This window comes from Empidonax traillii, unplaced genomic scaffold, assembly GCF_003031625.1.
Source record: "Empidonax traillii isolate 1590-97213 ecotype Southwest subspecies unplaced genomic scaffold, ASM303162v1 scaffold111:size2041728, whole genome shotgun sequence".
Taxonomy (NCBI): domain Eukaryota; kingdom Metazoa; phylum Chordata; class Aves; order Passeriformes; family Tyrannidae; genus Empidonax; species Empidonax traillii.
Window position 1 is genome coordinate 1,849,380 of NW_020955304.1, and position 18,506 is coordinate 1,867,885.

Sequence of the window (18,506 nt, forward strand, 5' to 3'; positions counted from 1 at the left end):
GGTCCTCAGTCACAGCCTCCTCTGCTGTCTGCCATTCCCAAGGCATCCTCACTGTCTCTCAGAACAGCACCCTCAGCTTCACTGCTTTGTTTCATCCCTCCTCTCTCCCTTCTGCTCCAGAGAGACAGCTCAGCAATGCTGCTCCACTTGGCACGTTCTTCCTTCACTGCTTGCCATGAAGGAGTTTCTGCCCTCGCTGTCACACGTGGACTTGTGCACGGCCAGGCACTGGGCAGCACTCACAGGGTCATTTGTACAGCTCACCACCGACTCTGAGATGTATTTTCCTGCCTTATTTGCTGGTGCTTTCACTGAAAGGTAAGAAGGAGATGGAAAGCTGGTGCCTGCAGGGTGCCAAATAGATTCTTTCTTACCCAGGAGAAGGAATAGAAACGTATCACCAGCAGCTTGGATGCTGTCAAACCACAGACAGTGCATATTTTGTGGAGGGATAAAGTTGGCTAGAGCTGCCTCCTGCAGTTCAACAGGCCTGGCTTGCTCTCTGAGGAGCTCACCTGCCTTTGGACAGTCCAGCTGATCTCACTTGTAACGCAGTGCCCTTACTGCAGAACATAAAAGCACGTGCAGAGGCAGGGGAAAGGTGCCCTACTCATGCTCCCCTAATCCAGACAAAAAACAAACAAGGGGGAAAACTGGAGTAGCACAAAAATCATCCCCACATCAACTCCATCAGCTCAACCTCAAACTTGTGTTGAGGGGATCCAGTCAGGACTGACCACACTGAAGTCTCAGGACAGGGACCCTGGTTCTGACATTTGTGCCCAGCTCAGGCAGCCCAGGATAAGGAACTCTTAGCACGAATGAAAAGAGAGAATAGACATCTGTTGTTTGGGAAATCTGTTCTGGGCTGGAAGATGGAGAGTAACAGCAAAGCTCTGAAGCAATACACATTGTTTCACAGATTTGCTTGTCAGGAGATCTTGGGAGAGGTGTGAACGTAACAAAGCTTATCATTCCTCAGAGCTGAATCCATACAAATCATTGCCCTCAGCTCTAGATACAGGTTTCTAGAGCAAACAGATATAACAATGTCACAGCCCCTCAGAGAATTTTCTCCCACCACACAAACAATCCTGTTATCTGTTAAATACTCATAAAAATGCTCACAGGTACACAACCTGCATGACAGAGGAATGGCAGAAGCAGCAAAAGCAGAAAATCACAGATTTTCGTAGCTGCATAAATCAGGTTCTTTTCCCCCCACACAAATTCCATATGTAAAGCAGTGCATAAACAAGCCTGCAATGTTTCCCCATCCCTGGTTTGCGTGGTTTGAGGTCTGTGCTGCTGGTCTTGGAGATGAGAACTCACCTTTGGTTTCTCCACCTGTTTGAGAGCCTCGGTGGAGTCCCGGGGGTTCTCGGCCGAGGACGCTCCCTGTGTCCTGGCTCCGTCTGTGGACTCCAAGCCAGGCAGCAACGCTTGTGAACAGCTGCAGTGGGGCTCCCTCACCCTCTGACCTGAGATCAGATAGGTCTTCAAACCTGCAGAAAACAGAAACGAACGGTCAGGGCTGCAGAAAGACGAAGACAACGCTCCTTTGGGCTGCAGTGACTACCAGAGCACTGCCAAGGCTCGGGAATACAGCACACAGGGGAAGGCAGGGACTGGGAAAAACAACCAGATGTTGTGTGTGAAGTGATGGCATGAAGGGTTACCCAGACCTGCTGTCCAGGCACAAGGGGCGACTCGAACACACAGCAAAAGCCAGGGCCGAAATGTACTTTCTTTATTCCATTTTCACTCGTGTGCTTCTGAAAAACACAGCTAAGACCTTGTGTATTCGCTTCCAAGTTGTAATTTCAGCTCTCCCATTAACCCTTTACTTGTGGAAAGGATTTTGCAGCCTGGTTTTTCACTGATATCTGTATTAATATTCTCCTTCTGAAAAGCAGCACGCATTCCTCCACTTGCCAGGGAGTTGTCGTGAACACTGCTTAGTGCTGGTAGCACACCGAGAAAGGAAATGGCATTTAAGTGCTAGAAATTCTGATGGGTTTTCATGGTTGGTGCAGACTTCACATTTTTAAAGAACAAAATCAATCTCCCTCTCTCGCACGTACGCCCACACACGCCCTCTGCAACTGGTGTATGAATTGAAGCATAATTGGAAAGCAGATCCAATATTAAAGGCCAGGCTGGTAAATAGCAGGTTGTATCAAGCTGAGCTGTATCAAAAACCTGTTCAAAAAAACGAAAGCTCGGGATTTTGTTTAGCATATCACTTCTTCTACTTCCTTGAACTTCGCGGTGTGATGTTCTGGGTTATTTCTAGACACAAAGACTGAGAAGGAGCCGTTAAATCACTGCTTTCTGAATTCAGAGGAGTTCATTTCATTGCCACCGGCTGGGCAATCTCCTGCTCAGCACCGAAAGGCAGCGACTGTGCCCTGAGAAGCGTGGAGGTCACCAGTGTGCAGAGGGGGAAAGCGCTCGTTCTTCTGCGGTGCCAGATCCCAGTGTCCCTCGGGATGCTGCCCCTGGCTCATGGGATGGCTGCTGGCTCCCACGGGGGTCAGCTCTGTGTCCCCTCCCTGCCCTGACAAATGTCACCCAGTCGCAGCCAGACACGACTGTCACAGCCATCGACCGCACTCGGCTGCCTCTGTCCACGCTGGAAATAACCATGTCAAGCTGCAGCCTGTGGAAGAGGGCAGGTTTCTGCTCTGTGTGATAAGGTCCCTCTCTCATAACCTTCTTCACAGACAGAAAATCATATTCTACAAACCCTGGTTAGCTCTGTAATGCACAACAGCGACCCCCTTTCGGCCGTAACCTTTCCAACAAACCTAAGTCAGGCACACTAACAGCAATTTTGCAGTTTCTCTGTCTATTCCAGTCGTATCCTCAACTCCAGCCGTCACAGAAACCCACATCCATATCCACCATGCCCCCCTCGGGCTCCAAAGCTGCCGGGAAAGCTCTGGTGCTCCCAACTCCATCTCACTTGCTCCATCTTTGAGATGTTACCCCACAGCCAATCTTCATTTGTAAATCATTTATGGCAGTGCTTGGATTTTATGTGGCAGTGCTGCTTAATAAAATCCTGAGCTGCTGCTGGCTTCCAGATGTCAGGCTCTGTCCTTCGAACTTCCACCGATGGGGGCTGTCGGTTGAGGAATTCACCACAATCAGCTTACAATTACATGTTTAGAGTGGGAAAAGCTTCAGCCTTAACTTACTACTTCTATTTTTAAAAAGCTACCTTAAAGCAATGGGATTATTTCCCTGCTCCTATTACTCCTCCTGTATTTTATTTTTCTCCTAAACAAACGTCTTTTCTTTGTTTATTGTACTTTTGAAAAGGCACTTCTTATGTCTTAACTGTGCCGTGCAGCAGAATTGTTTTGTCAATCTGTTGCACGCAGTAAAATCACCTCCAGGTTGAGCTCCACACTCAAGGAGGAAAGAAGGAAAAGGCCACAGTAAACCAGATATTAAAAATGGGTTTGGGAAAGCAGAATCCACCACCTTGTCCTCTCCTTCCCTGGCAAACCCACTGGCAGCACCCACCCTGCCCCTCAGGCTTTAAGGTCAGCTGAAAGGGTTGGGTTTGGCACCAAGAGCTATAAAAACCTCTTTATTCCTTTCTCATGCTCCCCAGCCCCACCACATCCCTGCAGAAGGAGCGATACTCAAAAGGGGTCATTTGAAAAGGCACAGAGAAAAGCCAATAAATATCCTGCAGGATCACAGCCCACGTTTTGTGTGGAGCCAACAGGAGAGCAAAGAAGGGGAAAAAAAGGTTATTTTTTTTAAAGTTTTGGAAAATAAAGAGGTGTAAAAACCTCTGTTTGTTATTAAATCCTTCTTATGATAGGAGAATTCAGTTTGCTCCAGCATTCCTTGGAACTCTGGGACACTTCACCAAGCAACTCCTACGCTGGGTCTGAAATATTTCGGTATAAAACAGGATCATTAACGGAGTAGAGCTGTAATGGTGTAACTAAGATGTATTATTTGGGAAGAGGATTCTTCCTCCCTCTCCATACCCCAGGGAATCAGTACAGTCAACACTGCCATTTTCCATACACGTGGTGTGTGGAGTATGGAAAAGCATCCACCCCACTGTGCTGCACATTTAAATCAATTAACTAACGTGGAAATAATAAATGAATGAGCAGAGGAGCTGATATTTTATCTGAAAGTGCAACTTTAGGTGTGTGTTGCTGTGCAACCAAGTAACCCCAGACACGGAAAGGAAGAAAGTGCTCCGAGGTGCTCCCAGTGTTATTTCTGAAGGCCAAGCTCAACCTTTTACTCCCCCTTATTTATTAAAAAAAAAATTCCCTGAAACACAACTTCGAAGGAGCTGATGGCAAATCTGTACTCTGGAAGGTTTTATCCTGAAATTCTGCTTTTTCCAGAGGTGGCTCTTGGAAGCAAAGACAGGGAACAAGTTACAGCAACCCACTCCCAACAAAGTGATTTAATGCAGACAATATTTTCTGCCCTGGAGAAAAAAAATGAGCTACATCACGGATCTCTGAGAAACACAAACCATTTCCTTCACTGGACTTCAGGGTCTGAAAACCTCTAAGTGTTACAAAGACTAACAGCTCCTGCACACTGAGCCAAAACACTTATTTCTTTAATTCAACTACTCTGAATATTGATGTGACAGTGTTCATAAAGGACATTTTTGACGAAGTAACAACAGGTGAGATGCCCACTGTGTGTTTATTAGCCCTGAATTTTAAAAGAAATAGTAAATTTCTGCACTTGGCTCCCTTTGTTCTGTTTGCTTTTCTTTTAGCAGGCATTTCTCTGAACTTAAGAAAAACAGAAAACCATCCCAACCACAAAAAATACTCCTAACAACAACAACAACAACAACAAAAACCCCTATGTACACACTCAGACACAAATTATTTTCTGCATGCACAAAAATAAACAAGAGCATAAAAAGGGTTGTACACAAACATCCCAGGTGGAATTCCAGCAGGTTTTGGCGCTGTGAGCCAAAGGGGAGTTGGGGAGCACAGGCAGAGGATGGGGCTCCCCCTGCCCATCCCTGGGAACACTGGGAGTGACTCCACCATCCCTGGCTGCAGCAGGAAAACCCTCTCAGGTAATCAGTGGGGAGCCACTTGCTGGGAAGGAACGGGGAAAAGGAGAGGAAAGATGTCCTGCTCCTTCAGGTCCTTAATTCAGTCATTTACTCCTTCCTTTCAGCTCATTTATCCTCACAATTTCAGCTCTTACATGAGGAAAGGACATCCCTCCACGCAGCTGCTAAAGATGGCCTGTCTTCTCCTACAGGAGAGGGGGGATTAACACAAATACTGATAAGCAATTCCTGGGCAAAATAACATTCAAGTTTCAATTTTTGATGCTTCACCTGTCTGGGACTGAAACTTTTTATCCTCTGTTGACAGCAGAATCCCTTCTCTCTGGCAAACATTGATGCTTCTCCTGTCTCTGTCTAATGACAGTCAAATGCTTTTGAAACCCTTTTCAGCACCAATTTGAACAGACACCAGAAAAAAATGAAGCAATATTTCAGTCACGGCCTTCGTAATTCATTTAATAAAAATAGAACCCCACTTTTGTTCCATCTCCCTGTTCCTCCCTCCGTGGATGGCTTCACCTGTTCATTTGCAGTGAGTGCAGCTGAACTAACAGGCGAGCTCCCTTTTTTTGATTCCCTGCTTTCCAGCACCAGCCCCCTGCGCTGGGAAACAGTAACATTCCTCACCCGGTGTAATCAACTCCAAACTGTATTGATTCCACCCCCTTTGCAATAACAATAACGCTGCTCCTTCCCTGTTCATCTCCCCATCATTTCCCTCAGAGCCCCCGTGGTTTAGCCATTTAATCACATCTCTTCCTGATAATTAAATTGACAGAACTACCCGAGCTCTGTTTTCACACCCCTCTCCTTCTGCAGTGTCTCACCTCACAAAACTGGGGTTTCCAAGAAAACTGTTTCCCTGGGAGAACCCCCGTGCCTGTCACAGCCAGGGCAGGGCAAAAGGCACTTTCCAGCTAGAAAGTGATTTCATCTCCTGCTGCAGATATGAGCAGTACAAGCAACCAGCAGGGTCATAACAAGAGCTTTGCAGTTCAGGATTGGCTTCAGCTCCTCCCTGCACTGATGGGTAACTCGCTCCTGGGTTGTGCTTCTCTGCAATCCATCAGCTCTTGCCTTCTCTTTTTGGAAAGGCAGGAGAAAGTTTTCTCCACGCCTTTTAAAGACATCCTCTCCACACTTTTTGCCAAAAATTTGGGAGCTCAAGTGTTGATATTCAGGCACTGCCACTCCAGGGAAAGGAAACAGATACCTACAGTGGGAGGTATCTCATACAATAAAAGATGTTGCCAGACCATTTAATCAGACTCTGACCTGCTCTTTAAACTAAATTTTGAACTGTGATTTCTGGAACGTGACAGCCAAATAATAATTAAAAAAACCCACCAACATCAAAAAAAGAGAAAAAAACCCAAACCCCACACAAAACCCCCCAAAAAAAAAAAACCCCAGAAAGGTATTTACTTCTAATTGCAGTCTGTTTTTGGCTTCTCTCTAACTTTCCTCTGTTGGTTTTCTATTTTTATATCTTGTCAAAGCTTAAATGATTTTTCAAGCACTAACCTAGCCTAATGTTCATGCAATAAATAATATAGCGAATACCCCCAGACTGGGAGATTTAGTATTCTTTGGGTCCAAGGTGCTGCTGAATCTAAAGATGATTTTCAGTAGCAAATACTCTTTGCCCCTTTAGGCACTGGAAGGTGCATAATATAGATCATAATACACAACAGAGATCAACTGAAGCATCTTCAAAGTGGTACCCAGCCCCCAGGCTGGAGGTGGTGCCAAGACAGGAGCAACTGTAAATGTAAATAAGGGTCGCTATTTATGTAAAAATATTCTCAATATTCTCTCCCCTATTCTGCAAACCTTTATTTGTCAAAAGACTGTTACACCAAAAACAGCTTCAGGAAGTTTTTCCCCTTAAAGCCTCAATTAATTTCACGATTTGAGGACTTGTATAAGCAGAAAGGAAGAGAGAAGCAAAAGCTCAGAGGAATGTTACCTGGGCAACAAGACCTGGTCAATACAAACCAGGGGCTGAGACAACCCTGCAAAACACTTTCCAGTCACTGAACTGTCACAGCTGTGAGAGCAGAGACACTGCCCTGGTACCGACTCCTCATCACAGCCCCCAGAATTTGCTCTGGCTCTGCAGCCCAACTTGAAGTTTTGGCTTTCACACGTAAAGAAAGGCCTGTAGATTTGTTTTCAATTTGAAGGAAGAAAGTGCCTTGTAATTAGACTGTCTGGAGAGAAAGCATGTCAGCTACTGGGGGGGTGGGGGGAATATTTATCAATTTCTGCTTGAACCTCTGCAGCAACCCAGCACTCCTCAAAAGGGGCCTGGGCAGGTGATCAAACACCTTGGCCACGCTGAAAGAGAGGGCAGAGCTTCCACGAGATGCTCTGAGAGTGGAAACACTGGCCCAACCCCAGCTGCCAGCTGTGCCCAACGGGCTGTGCCAGGTGGAGTTTCTCTGATTTCCTGATGGAACTACCAGCAGCTGTGGTTAAACACCAACTAACCCAGGCTGGTCTCCCTCACTCCTCAGGAAAGCCCACGGAGAAAGGAAGGAGAACTGAACTCCAGCTGCAAGGCTGTCAGAGCTCCCACCCCACGCACCCACAGGGTGCTGCTTTTCCCTCTTCTGACCACAAACCCGCAGTTCCCTCATTTTTACTTTTCTAGAACTTCCCCCTTTTTACCACTTTCCCAGATAAATTAAACAGTTTTTTTCTCAGACAGGACTAGAAAAGGTTTCCATGATTAGACAGCAAATACACATTTACTTCATTCTTCTAGAAAACATCCCCAGCTGGGGTTGTTTAGCCTGGAGAAAAGGAGGCTCAGGGGGGACCTTCTGGCTCTGCAACTCCCTGACAGGAGGGGGAGCTGGGGGGGCTGTCAGGCTCTGCTCCCAGGGAACAAGGGAAGGGACAAGAGGAAACAGCCCAAGCTGTGCCAGCAGAGGTTGAGGTTGGACATCAGGAAGAATTTCTTCATGGAAAGGCTTGTCAGGCACTGGAAGGGGCTGCCCAGGAAGGTAGTGGAGTCACCATCCCTGAAGGTGTCCAAGGATGATCTTGGAGGGCTTTTCCAACCTTAATGATTCTGTGAATCACTTCTGGAAGCCAGAAGCACCTCAGTGTCTTTTCTGTCAGCAGGCAGGGTGTTGGTCACACTCCAGGACGGTGGATGACTTCACAAGAAATAAAAGTAATTTGCCCCAACCTGCAAAGCAATGGAGCAAGTCCCACCCTCTAACCTGTAGAAACCACTTCCAGCTCAGTGCAAATAAAAGCACATAACCCAAAACACCTGGATTCCAACAAAACCTCCAGCCTACCTGGAAAAGCACTTTGAATTAATGGAGCAACATTTCCTGTGGCTAAAATGAGAAAGGGAATTTCTGAGCCAACTTGCTATCTTAGGTCTCTGGAAAGCAGAAACAATGATAATAAGAAACAGAACTTTACAGACTGGAAAGACAAAAGGAACTACAAAAACCCAAATCCTAAACCTATCCTCATAATCTCCAAAGAGCCAGAGAAACCAGAGGCATCTTCTGAATTATGGAAAACCGCTGTTTTCCTTATGCCTCTTTTGTTTAGCAAAATACTTACTTTTGATCAGCTAACAGACATCAGCAGGTTTGGAAAATGCTGATCAACAACACATGTGTAATTTTGGTATTCAGCATCCGCCAGTTTTAAGTGGGGAATCCTGGACCCAAACCCCACAATTTACACTTATAGCTAAACTGCAGAAATGAAGTTACAGGCTGGTGGTCCATCCTCCTTCAGCCTCTTTTTATCTTCTTCTCACCTGGGTGAGATAAAATAACCCAACCAAACAAAAAACTCGGGGGAGAAAAGGCCTGGGCAAATCCAGCACAGACACGCAGCTCAAACACACCGGTCCAGCTGCCACTGCTGGCTCAGGAATATATTTACACAGGTATTTTTAAACTCTCCTGGTAGATGAAAGAGGGGCTGAAGAGCGAGACTGATCCTTATCCTGGGGTTTACAACTGCCCGTGTTTACGTTCTGCTCCGCCCGTGCCACGGACCGTGCAAACCGCAGATGAGCCTGTGCTCGGCAACCACTCTGGGTGCTGAACACAACTTTTTACCTCAGTACAACTCACAGCTGGACACCTTAATAGGAAAGAAAAGCAGGTCTGAGGAAAGGCAAGCCTGGGATTTTGCAGTCCTGCCAGGGGCAAGAGCGTGCCCCGCACGGGAAGCTTGATTTAGTAACGTGCTGCTGAGCAAAGGTTCTCTCTGTCCTAAGGGTTCCTCACAAAACCTAGGAGGTATCTGATGTGCCTACATTTAAAGCTAAAAAGAGGGCCTAATTCCAGCTGTAGGATATTTGGGATTAACTGGTTTGGATACTGTCTGGCTTTTCCTGACACTGATCAACCCTCCTGTAAACCCTCGCAGTCTTGGTCATGAAAACAAATTCCATGATGCAATCACACGCCTGAAAAAGCATTTGCTCTTATTATATTGACATTATTTTTCACATTTATTGACCATCCCTTTGCAATCTGTGTTAATTTTAGCACCTGGAAAGGAACAGGCGTGATGGGAGAAAATGAAATGTTTGAACAATGCAGCTGCCAAAACAAGAGCGACCCCAGCCCACGGGGGCACGGTGCTTTGCAGGGGCTTCCAACTGCTCCAAAAACTGTGGGATTCCTACCACAGAACACTTTTCTGAAAGCACACTTCAAGAATGATGAATTAGACGCTGAATTTAACTGCGAAAGCAGCCAGTTTAGAAACTCAGCATTTGCTTCACTGCTGGACTGGGAATGAGGGGTCAGCGCTGAAGAAACTGCAGAGGCGGAGGAGCAGATGGATGGAGCAGCAGGGATGGAAACCAGGAGCCTCAGTCCAGCACTGCCCGGCCCACTGGGGCACCCACTGCAGACTGGGAGCTGTGGGATGGAGAGGCGCAGGCTGTGGGCGTGGCTGCAGTGATGTAAAGCAGATGTAAATGTGTTGGAGATGTGTTCTGGTAGGCTGGGGACTCTGCTCTTCGAGAAAAATGATAAGGCCACAACAACACTGCAAAGTCTTTTGAAGATGTTAAAGAGAGCATTTTTCTTCCACTTTGGTGTTCAGGATGCAGATGGGGGTTTGGAGTTTTCATGGTAGACACGAAGGTACCTCAGAGTCCAAAACCAGACGGCCGAGGCCATGACCAACCCCAACTCCTCCACCTGAACAAACTCAGGGCCACAGCTCTGCCCCTGCAGCTCCTCCAGCACACACATCCCTTACGTGCATCCCTGTCTGTGCACTGGATTCCTGCTGCACAGCACCAGCATGGAATCAGCAGGATGACAGAGGGAGCCTTTGGGAATAGCTCCCTGCACAGCCTCTTCAATCCAAGCTCTCGGGCAGGATCTGTCTGCGCTCCCCTGGTGAATTTGCACACGTGGGAAGTTCTGACATTCCACATTGCTCCCAGAGGGCAGCAATCCTTTGGGGATATGTAGGATATACTTCCAAAACTTCCCTTTCTTGTCAATGAAAAAGCGTTTCCCACTTAAAGCTACATTTTAGTGTGGGAGGGAAATGAGAGATCTGAAAACCGGGCAAGGGACATCTCTAAGGCAAGGACTTCAAACAAGCTGTTTGAACAGCTGCCTCATAAACCAGAGATCTATGGACAGATAAGGATTTCTCAAGAATAACTCCACTGCTGTAGATGGGACAATTATACAAAGCCACAAACTTTCCAGAAAGACATCGTATATATTACATTTTCTGCCTGCTCAGGGCTGGCACACCTCAGGAGCTACAGATGGCCGTGCCAGCCTCTGCTACGTGCAGCTGGAATTAAAAAGTGAAAGACAGAGAGACTCCAAGTGCAAGTTTTCTCAGCTCTAGGAATGGGAATTTATTAATTTTAAACTAAAAAGGCGAGGCCAGGGTGAAAGCAGTTAGAAGTTTATTAGAAATCCCACCCAGCAAAATTCCCCTCAGGACCAGAAGATGCCACCTATCTTTTTGATTGATACTTTGGATTGATGAGTAACAAACATGCAGGATGGAGAAGAGGATTCCAACAAAAAACAATAGTCTGATGCAACTGGCCCTTGGTAACATGTGGCTCTCTGGACTAACACTTCCTAATAGAAACCAGACCCAATTTAAACAAGATTTTAGGAGCCTGGTTTGTTATACCAGTGCAATCTCTGTGTGTTGACAGGACTACAATCAGGCAAATTCTTTCCCTCTTGCATAATGCAGGTAGCTGGATGTGACATGCTAAATCAGCATTTTGTTTAAACCAGGGCAATCCCACGGGCTGGCACTGCCCTTGCCCTCAGCTGAGACTGCCCCACACTCTGAGGACTCACAGCAAAGGAAACCCAAAGCAGTTAAAAACCACGTGCAAAGCTGGCGGGCTCTGCACGTGGGACTTTTTTTGGTTGGGAGCTGCTAAAAATTTAGAGTTCAAAATGTAAAATAAAAACCAAGCGTCATCCTGTCATCAGTAGTTTTTGATATTTTTTTTTTTTTACCAAGTAACATTGAAAACGCAGAGCAAGCGCCCCCAGTTTAACTCATGTCAGAAATACATAATCTCAGGCATCTCTGAGACCACATATAAGGAAACTGTAATCCATATGTGTCCAGATAACCATCACCTGCTGGTCAGAACGACCCTCCTCAGCTAAGCTTTCCTCAGTACTGGCTCCCCACAGGTGTCACTTGTCACCTCTTCCCACGCCAAAAGGCCGTAACAAAATAAAAGCAATGATCTGAGAAGGCAGGGCAGGGCTTCAGGAAATGCTGCTCTTCTGCTTCACTACAAACTCTGGCCAGCTTTGCCCCACGCACAAGGGCACCTTTATAAAAATGATCCTCACACTCTCCAAAAAACCTTAAATACTTAACTGAAGAGAATGAGACAGAAATGTTCTCCAGGCAATGAGAATCGTTCTATCCTCCTATGAAATAGCATTTCTGGCTGCTCCTACGGGAATGTTTTATGAAATTTTACCGAAGTACATTCAGTGTTGTTACTGTGAAAAACACCTCTTAACTTGATTAAACTAACTCATACTCAGAGAATACAAAAGATTTGTCCTCAGGGGACCAAATTAAAGGAAATAAATCTGCATAGTCTAGATAATTCCCACACCAAAAATAGGAGGATATTAGGTTTTTAAAGTTACATCTCTGTATCAGTGTTCAAAGTAAAGAAAAAGATGATCTGGGATCCCCAGCACAGGAAGGACATGGACCTGTTGGACCAAGATCACCAGAGGGATGGAGCAGCTCTGCTGGAAGGAAAGGCTGGGAGAGTCAGGATTGTTCAGCCTGGAGAAGAGAAGACTTCAGGGAGACCTTTTTGTGGCCTTCCAGGACCTGAAGGGACTGACAAGAAAGATGGAGAGGGACTATTTACAAGAGCATATAATGACGGCACAATGGGGAATGAATGGCTTCCCACTGACACAGGGCAGGGTTAGACGGGATACTGGGAAGCAATTTTTGGTTGTGAGGGTGGGCAGGCCCTGGCACAGGTTGGGCAGAGAAGCTGTGGCTGCCCCTGAATCCCTGGAAGTGTCCAAGGCCAGGTTGGACGGGGCTTGGAGCAGTTACACAGCGAGCAAGCACAGCTTTGACAGAGGCTGCAATAAATGCTGCTCATCCAGGAGCTGGCACCAAGCCAGCACACTCCAACATGTGGGATGCCAGCAATCCCCCCCAGGACAGCTGCAGGAATCACGGGAGCATCAGGGTATTTACTCAAACGGGCTACAAGAAACCAGACAAATAGAGTAGTGATGTTGCACTGGTGAGTTCAGTGATTTCCCAACTCCCCCAGCCCCTGGGCCTTGTGCAATCCAAGCAGGCAGTTGTAATTCCAGGTAAGTTGTTATTCATAACTCGCACACCGCTTGTTTACATGTGGTTGACTGTTTTAAATGGTTACTAATTCAGAACTGAAAAATAAAGCTAATGCAAATAAAGCTGGTGCAGGAGGCACTTCAGAATAGCAATATGCAGCAGTGGTATAAACACTGGAGAGGTGGTGAACAAGAAATTCCCAAGAGCAGCCACCACCTAAGTACCCATCACTGTATTTTAACTGGCAAACTCCAACCACTGAGTATTTGCAGTGTTTCTAGCTCAAAATGAGATTCATTTGAGAGCCCCTGCTGAGAACAGCTACTGGCTGTTGTGTCTCCCCCAAGCAGAGGATCAGCTTTTCAGTTTATTTCCCCTCCTTAAGTAAAATACATAAAAAAACAATTCCTCCCCAAAATAGAAAGCATCTGAAAGTCTCAAAACAAGGTTAAAAAGGAAATATTTCCATGGCTATGTTTATTCACACAGTGAAAACGTTTCTGAAATTCCTTCCATTTCCTCAGTGAACGGCACTGAGACACCCTCTGGTCCTCCCACGACACATCAACCGTCCCCTTCCGCTTCCCAGAGCAGCCACAGCTTTGGATCCCTGGCCAGATCCACAACACTCTCTCACCCAGGACACGGCACTAAACCCACCACAGAGATCACCCAGGAGTTGCCACCCCCAGAGCAGACACTCAAGGACGTGGTGGCTCCCGTGAGGGCTGGTGGCAGGACAGCACCTGCCGCTCCATGGGAAGGATGTTGAGCTCTTGGCTAGCGGGGGAGATGGGAAAAACACAGCCAGGCCTGGAAGAGTCTTGTCCAATGGCTGATTCGCCTTCCAGTTGTTTTCAGCCTGTGATCCTCAGACTCTGGCCTCTAAGTGAGCCAAATCACACATACCCAGAGGATCTGCAAACCAGGACAGCTTGAAAACCATCCCAACGAGGGACCGTGCAACGGTGGAATGGTTTGGGTTGGAAGGGACTTTAAAGCCCATCTCGTTCCAGTGCCCTGCCATGGGCAGGGGCACCTTCCACTACACCAGGTTGCTCCAAGTCCCATCCAACCTGGCCTTGCTCTCCCAGGACATCATCTACTGCCCTCTGCCATTGTATCACCCCAGTGGAGTTCACTGCCTCGCTTATTACTAGAGAACAACAGTGGTGGGCAAGAAGAGTCATGACACCCTCACCCCCAACTACAAGGACAGCAAACAAACTCTCCGTCACATGACGAGGGTCTCCCCCCTGTCGAGGGTCTTCAGCCCATCCCTCAAAGCTCCCAGAATAGAGCAGCCAAGCACCTGGGGCAGGGGACTTCAGAGCCAACACAAGAATCTTGTGCCAAGCCTTAAACCACGTGCGGTTACCCCAGGCAGACCTGTGGTCCTGTGCACTCACTCCAAATGCTTTATCACTGTCCGGTTTAGCAACCTGTACTTCACCAGAGAAAATAACGTGGTAGATTGTAACATGACTCGTGCCCATAAAATACAGAAGATACGTCACGAATTCTTTCACGTACCCAAAAGGTAAAACTACCGGATGAAATGAATATTGAGATTTGTCACTTAACAGATTTGCTGCTTAACGGATTTGCTTGATCGCCATTAGGTCACGTCACTACTGGGAATGACATTAAATAACACACAGTAAATAAATATTCTCCAAATGCAACTCCACAGACTTGTCTGAAATGAGTTCATGCCCATACTCTGAGCAGCAAGTCTTTGCCCAGTGCTGATACTCAAACCTAGTTTTAAGAACAAAGGAGAGACTGACACCAAGCCGAGAAGCAAGTAGAAATCTTTCAAGTGACATAAACCAGACATGGGCAAAATCAGCATTTCTGCTTTTCCAAGGTTTGAATATTCCATAAATCATCTATTATTACTCTCCACATTTGGCCCAATCCTGGCAGCTGCTTCATACCGGAGCAAGTCCCCAACAACCAGCTCCTCTGTCAGCTCATGGCCCAGATTTGATTTCTTCATCCTCTGCAAAAACATCCTCAGACTTTGTGCTAATAACTAGCTGATTACATTTCAAACCCTCGGGCTAAAAGTTATTACTGGGGAGTACAGGAATGTGTCTGGAATGCAAAAACAACCGGGGTGAAAAATCAGTGGGCTCTGAGCTGGTATAAATAGATAGTTCACTGTGGAAACTCATCTCCTCTCAAAAACCCAAAAAACAAAGACCCACTATCTCCTCCAGTTAATCTACCAGAGAACTGACTCAGCCAAGCCTCCCAGCTCTTAGGAAAAGGCATCTCATATCTACATAGATACAACATAAATAATGTTGCTGATGTGTTTGCATGTTAAACAGAGAACCACCCTGCCTAATCTGTTGATAAACTCATGTAAGAAACAGTAGTGCTATGCCAAATACCTCACATCTTCGAAAGAAAAGGGGGAAAAGTTATTCTTGGGGAAGCTTGCTTTATGGTTAAGTGATACCAGGTTTACTGACAGAACGTTTCTGCTGTGAAAAGTTACTTTGGGTCCAAGCAAATTCCTCCATCACCCTTCACCTGGGAGTTCAAGCCGAGTGTTAAACCATGAGATCATGATGAAAGTCAGGTCTCTGTCTGCAGGCTCTGCAAAGGGTGTTCCAGCACACAGCAAGAGAGCAGCCCTGCAAGGGGCCCACACAAGCAGCCCCAGGGATCTTTGGGATCTATGGAAAGCAGGGGATCAGTCCCCCCCCCCCGGTTTGATTTTTGGGGCTTTACACTCTGCCTGCCTAACTTACATCCCTTCTCATTTAGATGGGGAGTTAATCGCTTTGAGGTGGAAACGACATGGGGGAACAAAAATATTTCAGGTCTCCACAAGAAGATTTTTATGAAAAGTACTTATTTCACTGCAGCCATACCCTGTAGAAAAAAGCTTAAAAAAAACCAAAAACAAAAAACAAAAACCAAACAACCTAAAAACTGAAAGTCAAGCAGAAGCACAGAAACAAAAGAAATACCCTCTTCCCCATCAAAACCCCAAAAAAGGGCTCTTGGCTACACTTAAGAAAACTGAAAGAAATCAAAGCAAGGCTAAATATTTCCCCAACCCCTGTATTTGCATCTGTGCTGTTGTTGCTGTTTCCTGCCATAACTTGGTTAGAATTGGAAGAGCCAACTCCAAGGTCCAATTTCTCTGTACTTCTACTGAATCACTTGCCTAATGAAGTCTTTCATGACTTATTTGAAGATCCAAGCATTCAAAAACAAAATCCCTCAATGGAGAATGGAGCATTTTGTGGGATTACTCTTTCCCTGAGGTTAGGGATCAAGATTTCTGAGAAACACAATGAATCACAGTGGTTTTAGCTTACTCATCTGAAAAAGTGTGGGTTTTTAATCTGATAACAAGCAATTCTTTTTTTTTTTTTTTTTCCTAAAGTATTTGAGAAACACTATGGACTTGTTTGAATGAGGAACACAGTATGCTTTTGTTACCCTCACACTTGTATAAACTATTTTATGTAAAGGGAGGATTTCATAACCAACCTTTGACACTTTTTGGTGTCAAAACTGGGATAAACCTTATGAGCTCTTGCTGCTTTAGAAGCCAGGCAGCTGCACACCTCAGAGATGCAAAGGAAGCTTCTAACCAGAAAAATTCACAATGCTGACATCACCCTTCAATTTGCAATGTCTTCCTTCCAGGAAACTGAAATTAAACAACCAGCATAATGAGATTAAAAGTCACTGCTGCCACGACACGGTTTGAAACAAAGTGCAGGACTTACAGGAGAGCTCACAGGTTAATCTTCCCTGTCACCAACATCAAAACTTCAGTCCCACAAGGCCACATCTCAGTTTTCACATCATTTTTGTGTGCACTGAGATCTCTGGTCTTTACAGACATTTTGCCTTCCCAAGGTGTCATCTGACTGCCCTTCACCTGTCCTGCTGCTCTTGCATTCTCTCCTTCCTTCAACCAGCAATACACAAATTACAGATGAATTTGATGTCAAAATAAAGAGCATGATCAAATCTGAGTAACTTTGTTAATAAGTTTGTTCAATAAGAGTTTAATTTTTACTCTTTTCAATAAGAAATACACAGTGAAAATAATTTTTAATATAAAGGAAGGTACATCAGTGCTGTGGGTGTCACAGAGAGATTTTTCTCCCTTAAAAAGCATCACCTGAGGTCATCTTCAAAACACCAGGAAAATCAGAATGACAAGTATATTATGATATATATAAACTCACAAATAAACATTGCTAGTACAGTGGGGTTTGTTCCACCTGGGACACTCCCCTGAGCTGGATAACTCCATTCGTGGCTCTCTGGAAAACAAAGCTTCAGCATGAACAGCATTATCTTCCTGCAGAGCACAAAATCCAACCTAAACCAAACTTCTTGCTCTAAACCCACAATTCAGCAGCTTTTTTCCCCTGCTTGGACTAGCAGCTGTCTAGTCCAAGAAAGGACATTTTAATTGCTCATTGATCCGTGCCACTGGAATTTCATGCAAGAGTTTGCTTGGGAAACCGGAGCAGGAACGGATAAACTTTCAACTGAGAAAGGAAATACTTCTCTAATAATTACTGGAGGGCTCCACTAAGTCACAGCCATCTACCCAAGGTATTACACAACAGCTGGGTGTCCTCCTTGCAGAATACAAAGATTATATAGACTGTGGAATTCCTACAGTATTACCTAGAAAGAATATCTCACACGAAGCCTATACAATAGTTTTAATTTTCTTTTTTTTTAATTTATGAAGCTGCTACAATCTTAAGGAGCAAGGCCTGGTTTTAAAAGGAGGCGTGCTTTTCATCTTTTCTGTCAGAAGCTTAAAAGTTGTTTACTTTAGAGGAAAACTGATTATTTGAAGTCTGCTCTCCCATTAGCACCACAGCACAAGCAAAGCATTTGTCTTTCCAGCTGGACCTGACTGTGCACACACATCCAGGGTGGCTGCACTTTCTCTCCCAGGCAAACCAACAAGCACAGAAGGCTGGAGTTAAAAAAATAGAATAAAAAGATAAAAATGCAGCTGTGCTCACTGAAGCCTGAATCTGATCTTTTTGGTGTGAAGCCCGTGCTGCTTTTTAGATTGCCACTTTATCTACTGGAGGGTACAGCAAGTTCCGGAAAAGATTTGCCAGCTCAAACAGGGAACTGCTGTGACATCTATCACCACAGCTATGCTTTGCTCAAGATAACAAGGTGATGTGGGGAGTTCAGCTGAGGGGCCCAGAACAACATCAGACCTCAAGGAGGAGCTCACAGAGGGGAAAAAAACCCCACAGTATTTGAGGAAGACACAGAGCAGTTGTTGCAATATAAATACCAACACTGTGTGGTGAGGTGAGGCCAAGCCCTTTTTAACCTGATGCACTAAAAGCGCTGGGAAGAGGCTGATCCCAAAAAGGAGGAGCGTGAAACACAGAACCTGCCCTGAGAAACCAACCCTTCCAAAGGCTCCCACTTCGATGTTTCTCTTTTCTGGGAAAAGAAACTTTGTGGGCAACATCTTCCCCTAGTCCCAAACAAAGAACCCACTGACCTTCCCAAAGACTCTTCATTGTCTTTGTTATCAGTGGGA

General features: G+C 45.7%; 1 protein-coding gene across 2 annotated transcripts in view; it reads right to left on the reverse strand.

The window, feature by feature from the left end:
* ADCY9 (adenylate cyclase 9) overlaps positions 1 to 18,506 on the reverse strand; it is an 81,943-nt gene that overhangs the window by 35,976 nt on the left and 27,461 nt on the right. For both annotated transcript variants that reach the window (XM_027882778.1, XM_027882777.1), the window contains exon 2: positions 1,333 to 1,505. In XM_027882778.1, coding sequence (XP_027738579.1) covers positions 1,333 to 1,505 — 173 coding nt within the window. The remainder of the gene's footprint in view (positions 1 to 1,332; positions 1,506 to 18,506) is intronic.